At 42.2% G+C, this 9,212-nt stretch overlaps 1 protein-coding gene across 2 annotated transcripts in view; it reads left to right on the plus strand.

Moving 5' to 3' along the window:
* The first annotated feature begins 4,265 nt into the window (after positions 1–4,265).
* LOC127524065 (ly6/PLAUR domain-containing protein 1-like) overlaps positions 4,266–9,212 on the plus strand; it is a 6,557-nt gene continuing 1,610 nt past the window's right edge. The window contains exons 1-2 of one of the 2 annotated variants that reach the window (XM_051915521.1): positions 4,266–4,501; positions 6,515–6,781. In XM_051915521.1, the coding sequence (XP_051771481.1) occupies positions 6,619–6,781 (163 nt within the window). In that variant the 5' untranslated portion in view covers positions 4,266–4,501; positions 6,515–6,618. The remainder of the gene's footprint in view (positions 4,502–6,514; positions 6,782–9,212) is intronic. The other variant, XM_051915439.1, reaches the window with a different exon arrangement.

Genomic DNA, 9,212 nt, shown 5'->3' on the forward strand with positions numbered 1-9,212 from the left:
GAACAACTAGGTTATTGGGTGAGTTAAGGATGGGTGTAAAGTGTTTAAAACGCTGAATGGTTTCAAAAATGGCCAGTAACTGTGAAAAGTCTGTTTTGATTCTGCAGCGACATGTGTCTCATGATAAAACACAAACAACAGACAGTATAAGAACACAGAGATGGACGATGTTCAGGACGCTGCTGTTTATAACTGAACATCAGTTTTTATTGAACGGGTTTCATTATTCATGAACTCTTAAAGTACAGTAAAGCATAAATCGCACTAATCAAACAGCAGCTCTTAACGTGTGTGTGTGTGTGTGTGTGTGTGTGTGAGGGTGTGTGCGCATGAGTGTGTGTGTCAGATTGATGAATGAGGGTGTGTACGTGCCGTGAGGATTGTGACAGCAGAGGTGGGAGTTTACGTCCCTCTCCTGAGTGTGTGTGAAAGGTTATTAAACACACTTTAATCACACACACACCCTCTCTCTCTCTCTCTCTCTCTCTCTCTCTCTCTCACTCACACACCAACACACTCAAACACACACACACACTTACAAACACAACACGGGCATGGGAGGAGCACATTCAGTTAATCAAATCAATTAGCGCGATAAGAGGTATACATACAGAACACTTACCTCTTTTTCATGACAGTTTTCCAGCATTTGGCCCACCCGTTCGCTATAATGTCCCAGATCAAACTCACACAGCTGCCGAACCAGAAGCTTCATCGCGTGGGCGCTGCCGAGGACTACCCTCTCCCCCACCGGCGAAAAATCCACCTTCCTCCCTGGTGTCCTGTTATCTTTCGGCTCTGCCAACGATATCCATCCTCCACCTGCGCAAGGCCGCCCCTTCTATGAGCATCGGGTTGCAGCAGCAGGCCTTTTGCAACCCTGGGCCGTGCCCCAGACTCCTCCGCTTCGAAGTCTCACTTGCCCTTCCTTTCCACCCAGCCCGTTACAGCAGCTCCTCCAGTCGATGTGCCGTTCAGTGCTATGCCCGCCAGCTTCCCCCAGCCTCCCAACCTTCACTTTTCCCTCCAGTTCCTGCGGCAGATGCTAGCATGAGGCTGCCTCCTCTAGTGGCACAGGCCCAGGTGTCTCAGTACTTTCCCTCAGCTGTTTCTAACCCCTCCACCTTCTCATGGCCTACAGTCCCAGCAGCAGAAGATATCTCAAGGCTGCTCCTGCTAGTTACATTGGCTCACACAGCTTATTTATATTACTCTCTCTACATTCCTTCTCAAGCCCTAGGGGCCTGATCCAAGCATGAGACTGGCTCCACCCAACTCTCTCCTCCAGTCTAAATCTCAATACCCAGTCTTCACTGCAACACAGCTGCCCGTCCCATCAAACACTGTAGCCTCGCAGCCACCCCCAGTGGCTCACAACACAGATCCTGGCAGGTGCAGACAGTGACCAGTGGAGCCAATGACCCTACTGGGGCACACTTGACCCTGATCTCCACAGCAGTTTTTAGGCTGCTGAAACATCTCCTGGGTGATCTACAGATCAGTGGCACATTACATGTCATCAAATGTCTTGCCCACAAATTATCCCCTCCATTCCCCCCTGTCCGGAAACAACCCATCTGCTAAACCATCTGCTACGTGCCAAGACCACCAACCACCAATGCAAATCCATACAATCCCGATTTTAGAGGAAGAGCTTCCTCTTTTTCAGTCAGCAGACAGCCCTACAACAACTTTTATATTGGGAGATGCACCAGACAGATACCTTCATAGATCTGTAATTTCTGCTGCGGTGCTTATGCCTGTCATGTATGCCCTGTGATGAAAAAAACAAAGAATTACTTCTCGACTCTTGTGAATATTTCTCGCCTGTCTATCAAATTATCTCACTACCCCGAATACCGATTTCACTAATATGCTGTCCGGCCTCGAACAAGGTTTTTAAAGTCACCACTTCTGCTTTTAAGGTGATGCCTATCCAACTGGATTCATGGCACTTATTTGGGTACGCTGGTGCGGGAAATTCGACTTTGCCATTCACTTAATTTTCAGATGCAAATGCAGCCCCAATTCCTCACCTTATTCAACTGTTTGAAGATTTTTTAATTATCTTTCCGACGGCATCCCAGCTACACATATCCTCACAGTTCAAAAAGTTTTTTCTGAGCTTGGGATCCCCATCGCCCAGGAGAAAACCATGGACCCCTCCCCATCCATCGAGTTCCTCTGCATTAATCTAGATTCAGTCAATTTCCAGGCCTTTCTGCTCAAGGAAAAAATCGATAAAATAATCCTAATCTCATCCACCCTCATAGACAGCCCAAATTGTTCCAAACGTGAATTATTCCACAAGGGAGCCCCTTCAACTCACATCTCCTCTCACTAGAGGATCAAATTTCCATAACTTGGGCATGCCACAACGAACTCCGGTTATGGATAACATTCATGGATAAGTGTGACGAGCAGGGCGGACGAGAGCCGTGAGGGAACGGCGCAAGGCCGGTGACGTGAGTGTTAACGAGCATTAGCTGCGCGTTGCACTGGTCTCGAATCTCTCATGGAGGAGCTCCGAAAGCATAAAAGGAGGAGCGACGACAGTGAAGGACGATATTAAAGTTGTGTTTAATGTTCGCTGGTTCCCGCCTCTTTCCTGTATCCACGAACTTTACTACATTGGTGCCGAAGCCCGGGAGGAAGGAGGGACATGCTGTCGGAGAGCCCTCACTGCTGAGGGGGATCGCGGTGCTGAGGAGGTCGGCAGCGCGGGAGTGTGAAGACCGGGAGTGGCTGCCGAGGCGGTGGTGTTGGAGCGACTGATCAACAGGTGGGATGGAGAGCTCGCTGCCGTGCTCCTGGGTCAAGGTGGGGTGGCTGCGGTCCGAGAGGGAGCGGAGGAGTCGCCGCTGTTCGCCGTGGGCTGGAGCCTGCTACCGTCCGCCACGAAGGGGAGAAGCAGGGAACGGGGGACTTGCTGCCAGCTGCCCTCAGCCGGAGGAGCCATCGCCGCCCGCCAGGGGGCAGAGGAGGATCGAGCCTGTCCACTGAGCGTCCAGTACCATCTCATGGCACCGCAAGGAAGAGCCTCTCGGCTGGCTGAGGACATATTTAAAGTGTTTCTGCTGCTGCTCTCCCAGCAACAGATCCAAGCGCTTGGACGATGGTCTTCAGACGCTTCAAAAGCTACATCAGACCAGCCAGTTCCACATAAAAAAAAAGCCCTTCAAACCCTCATTGGCTAACCAGCCCACACTTACGAAACTACAAAACTTTTTCATTAAAAAAAATTCAATCCTTGTTTGACCCGGGGGCAAGGCTTACCTGTCCGATGCCGTGAGTACTGAACTCCCATCGGACGCTGCGAGAACTCTCCAGACTGGTCGCTTCAAATCTCGCTGCTCCTCATTTATTGGCTGGTTTATTCAGGCTCCTTCCTGAAATGCCAACCTGCCAAATTATGGCACTCAATTTTGGGGTTCCTTTGCTTATTTGCTTTCTGGCAGTACTCTGGATTCGGAGCCTCCCCTCGGACAGCACACCAAATAAACAGAACCTTTACTCTGTCTGATTATATGTAAGTGTGAACTCGTGAAATTATGGTTACCAACACCAACGTCGGGAAATAATAAACCGTAAATACACCGAATAAAAACACCTGGAAATGCTCACTGTGAAATCAAAATGGACAATTCTTTTTTTATGGAATATTGCAGTACTTACTCTAAATTATTTATTGGTGCGCATCATTGTTGTTTTAAATTCATGTGCCTCGTAATCTTGAATCTTGAATCCCCCCAGCGACATCTTCTCTCTTCTCGGATGACAAGTTTACTGGAGCGAGGGAGCCTGACCGTCTCTCTGCCCATTTCAATACACAATAATAATACACAATATAAAATAAACGGAGGGGTGGATTCTGCTTGGTCTGTCATTGGTTAATCAATTATTCAGCTAATTTGTCAAAGCACAACTTTAAATAGAATAGTTGATTTAGTATTTCACATTAACGATATTTTAAACATTTTGACACTGTTTTTATTTATTTTACACTATGAACTACTAAATTAGCAAATGTTTCTATTTATTTCCCTTAATAACACATTGGCTGATGCATCATCATCATCTTCATCATCCTGTATGTTATATTTGTGTGACCATGTAAAGTAAAAGCAAACAGGCCAGTCGTGCACCGATTTCAGCGGAGTTTGAGCTTGTTTGAAGTATTTTTCATGTCTTGTTTTGTGTGTAATTAAGGGCAGGTTAATTAACAGTTTAGTGTCTATCCTCAAGCAGCCAGGTGAGTCTGTGTCATGAGTCTCTCTCTCCTTCTCTCTCTCTTCATTCAGACGCGAGTCACGCCCGGTAAATTCAGTCGCGCGAGCGTCACGTGCTCTGAGTTAAGGCAGCAGGAGTCGGGTTCGCGCGGTCAGTCTGACGCTCGCTCGCGCGCTGTGTGTCGGTGATGGACGCGTCGGAGCGGCGGTGAGCGGCAGCGGCTCCGTGATGCGGCGGTGTGTGACTTTACTGGTGATCATACTGACGGCGGGTGAGTGTATTCACACACACACACACACTGACAGACACATTAATAGACGCCACCACACGCGTACAGACGCGCGCGCTGATGATTAAACGACCGACAGTCGGTCTGAGACAGTTAATGCCGAAATCAGCAGCACTGAGTTTTATGAAGAGGATTTGTAATTAATGGCCTGTGATTTTAATGATCTTTAATCGTATGCCAATTTCAAATGCTGAAATAAAACGACAGATAAAGGCTGATTTTAATTACAGTTAAATGACTGACTTGTTTTAGTGACGCTTGCGTTTTTCTGGGACTGATACTGTACACATACTGTGAACCCGTTAATGATGCTTAATTTATACCTTAATTTCACAAAAGGGTGATGTGTTTTTGTTGTTTAATTGTTGCTGTTTTTTATAAAGATATTTTGGGAATTTGCTGAATGTGTGACAGATGGAAATTAAGAGATTTATGAATGATAATTTAGAAAGTTCCTGTTTTTTAAACTGTTCTTCGTTTCTGTAAATTATCTAAATTCTGTAAATCTGTATAATGTGGGATTCAGTTAATAAATATGCTAAAAAAAATAATCAGACCTTTACTATGTAAACAACTATTGATGTAAAACGTTCAATATCCAAAGCATATTCAGAATACACGAGAAACACTCATATTTCAACATCAAATAAGAAATATTGTAGAGAAAACAGTTATTATTTTCTTGACAATTAAACACATTTTGTTTCGTTAGATTAGACGCTAAAGATCATCATCATGTGCGACAGATTCTTATTATATGAATCATCATCAATAAATCACTGTATGATGTGTAAATATAGCTGACACGTCACAGCTCTCGTTAGTGAACATAATTAATGCATTAACTAACATGAACTGACAATGAGCAGAACATTTACACAGTTAAAACTAGGAAAACAAATATTTTACAACATTTATTGATCAATAAAAATACAAATGTTCATTGTTCTCGTTCACAGTGCATTAACTAATGTTAGAAAAAAAATTCTTTTAAAAATGTTTTAATAAATGTTGAGATTAACATTAACTGAGATTAATAAATGCTGTAGAAGTATTAAGTCTTAGTTCATGTTTACTAATATTAACAAATGAAAACTTACTGCAAAGCTTTTCAATAATATCATATTCCCCATTAGAGAAATCAGAATGAGATTTTTGTTTTGATTCTCTTTAGAATTATTTTAATTCCTCATATGATATTTCTCATATATATTGCAGTACATATTTGTGTGAAAATGACGTGTAACCCGTTTTAAGAGCAACTGAAGTGTGTTTCATGTATTTGCTGCGTAGATCCATTACTGAATACATGATGGAAACTCTAGTCAGGAACATAATCCACTTTATTTTAATGTGTCCTTGTTGTTACACGTTACATGTATTTACTGTAGTAATAACCATAAATTAGGCATAATTACATGCAACTAACCCTAAACCAAACCCTAATCCTACCCTAACCCTAAAGTAAGAACATGTACTTAATTATTACTCAGTACTTATATGTATAATTACACAGTAATAGGACACATTAAAATAAAGTGTAACCCATAATCCATTACATTTCAGGTAATATAATCCGATTACTTTTAGATTACTTTTTAGCCTGAACTTTTTTATCACATAGACTAGGATAATCTTGTACTATGTAGTGATATGAAAATCAAGTGCATTAAAAATTACATTACGGTTTGTGAAGGAACTGCAGGGTAAGTTGATGAAAAGGTAATAATTAAATGTTAAATATGTAAAATTTTGAAACAATAGAAAATAAAACACAAAGAAGATGAGATATTATATTTGTGATTATGACTGGAGTAATTCCTCAAACCTGAACGGATATAAAGAACCATTTAAAAGATATTAGTGAGAATCAGTGAATTATGAACGTTTTACTGCCATTGTGAGAATAGCATGTAATCAATAAAAATGTAACTGTAGTCTGATTATCAGTATTTTAAAACGCTTTATAATCTAACTGCAAGTATATAATTTTAGGAATCTGATTACGTAATCCCGATCACATGTAACCCAGCACTGTGACGAAATGTAATCAGCTCTAGTGATCACAAATAAACCAACCACATCCCCTCGCATCACTGATGATGTCACCCCGGCCCGCAGGCGTGAGCGCGGCGCTGCAGATCCAGTGCTATCAGTGTGAGGACGTGCGGCAGGACGACTGCTCCGCGCCCGAGTTCATCGTCAACTGCACCGTCAACGTGCAGGACATGTGCCAGAAGGAAGTGCTGGTCATGGAGGACGGTAAGGACACACGCATCACTTCCTGTCCGGCTCGTTGCCACGGCGAACACTGCTGTGCTCGCATCACTAAATCATATTAGCGGAATAATGAACAACTAGAAGAAAAGAATGTGAAATGAATGGCATGAGTGTGACAGCGCTCTTATCAATAAATACTAACTCACAGCGATGCCGGAGATGAACCATTTCTGTTCCTTCAAAGTGTGAAGAACATTAATAATCTAAAGAACCTTTTAAAAGGTAGTAAAGTCGTCATTAAAGTAATCCAGTGGTTTAACCTCAATTTAATTTTATTTGTGCAAAAATAACATAATTTACCACTTTATTTACAAAATATTAGGGCAGCGGCTATTTACACTAAGTGACAATAGCAGCGTTTTCTTAGCGATGTGTTATTTACACTAGGAGAAAACAGCGATAGATTCTATTTACACCATGTAAAAGCATCAGTTCTTTGCAATAAGAGTAAATAGTAATTAGATGCTATCTATACTTTATATTGGCAGATGCTATTTGCACCTCAGTATTTTTGTACAATATCAGGATGCAGTAATATCATAAAGTGTAAATGATTATATTTATTGAAATCATTAAATGGATGCTGCCTTATTGGGAGAATAAAAACCCTCCCTACACCTTCCCCTAACCCTACCCAATAAACACTTTTAGTATTATTAAACACTCGTTCACAGTTTATTTAAACTTTTAGAACATTATTTTCATTTTTATTGGAAATAAATGCGAGCTCAGCAAAAGGCGGATTTGAGCCTGCGTCGATCGTGTTAAAAGCCAGAACTCCGATCCCTACTCGCTACTGCTGCGCCACTGAAGACGTTTAAATCTGTGTCTTTTGAAAACTTGAGTGGCCCAACCAGACGTTGGTGGGCGGAGCTAGTGTAAATAGTGATTGCCAACAAGAGACGCTATTTGCACTTAGTGTAAATAGACACTCCGAAATAGTAATCTGCAACACCCGTCGCTTCATAAAATTGAAGCCACTGAACGCCTCCATTTGTGTTCTGAAGATGAAGGAAAGTCTTATGGGTTTGGAGCGAGTCGAAGCCGTATTTGTAGGCGTGAAGCAGTGGAGTAGTTCCTCAGACAGACGCAGGCGTCAGTGAAGTGAACGAGTCGATCTTTGGCAGATCTCCAGCGTCTCCTTCATTCATTCACACACTGACACTGTGGATGGAGACGCTCTAAATGACCGCGAACGCTCCTGTGAAGCTCTGTGTGTGTGTTTCTCTCCTCAGACTTCAGTGTGTTCGTCTGAACTCAGTGTCAGAAACAGCTAAAGCTCTTCTGATGTCTGGCGTCGCCTGCCCGCCTGAAAACACACACACGCCTCCATCAAATCACACCGTTCAAACTAAATTCATTACATTTCACGACACAAGCTTTCAATCAATAACTCGATTAAAGCAGACCGAGCAGCACTGTCTTCTATTGTTTATTGCAAAGAATAAACCCAGCTGCTTAGAAAAGTGATCATAAGATTTACCCTAGGTTTCAGGACAGTCCCAGTGTTCGTTCACACACACTGTTCTGATTTATATTGTCTTTTGATAAAAATACTCAACGTTTCATTTCAGTCCAGTTTACCTTTACTAAAATAGCATGGTAATAATTAATCTTTAAATTAATATGTTTGAATATTTGATTTCATGTTACATTTCATTGTCAACCAAAAATGTCATTTTTGCCAACTATAATTAGATGTCAATAAAATGCGGTTTATATTTATTTTGAAGCGCCCTCTAGTGGACTGTAGTTTAAAAAACCTGGGGCCAGATTTACTAAATGGGGTAAATTAGCGCAATTCCACAAATGCGCCGATGGGAGTGGCAAGTTTTGCACGTGATCTACTGCTGACACTCAAATTAAAGAACACAGACGCAGTCAAATCATTTACATAATGACCAACGCAATCTAACAAGAGCAGTGCAAATTAGCGTTGGGTCGCAAATAAGCAGAGCTGATGCTCATCAGGTGCGGGTCGACACAGGCACAACTTCTTACATGTTATATATGGATAACGTCTTCCTCTGGCATTCCAAAGAAATTAATACAAGTGGATAATATTTTCTCTCTTCCACCTCATGCTCTCTGTTCTCTGCGGTGTCTCCTCCTAGCAGCAACGATTGCAGTCATGTCGCACAATGGGTGAAGACGTGCATTTTTGGGCATTAAATAATGGCACAAATACCAGTAAATTGACTAGCGCAAACATTAGTAAATCTCATTGTGTGATTCATTTAAATACTCTCCTCCCATAAATTTTGCTTCTGAAAGGGAAACTCCTACAAATGCATATTCAATAAGATCAGCCACAAAAACAACTCAGTCCACGCCTTTTCAGCGCTAATTTTGCACTGCGTGTCTTTAGTAAATCCCGACAGTAGTTTTTTAATGCCAAAAGAGGGTTTGTGCT

This window comes from Ctenopharyngodon idella, chromosome 1 (genome assembly GCF_019924925.1).
Source record: "Ctenopharyngodon idella isolate HZGC_01 chromosome 1, HZGC01, whole genome shotgun sequence".
NCBI classification, from domain to species: Eukaryota; Metazoa; Chordata; class Actinopteri; order Cypriniformes; family Xenocyprididae; genus Ctenopharyngodon; species Ctenopharyngodon idella.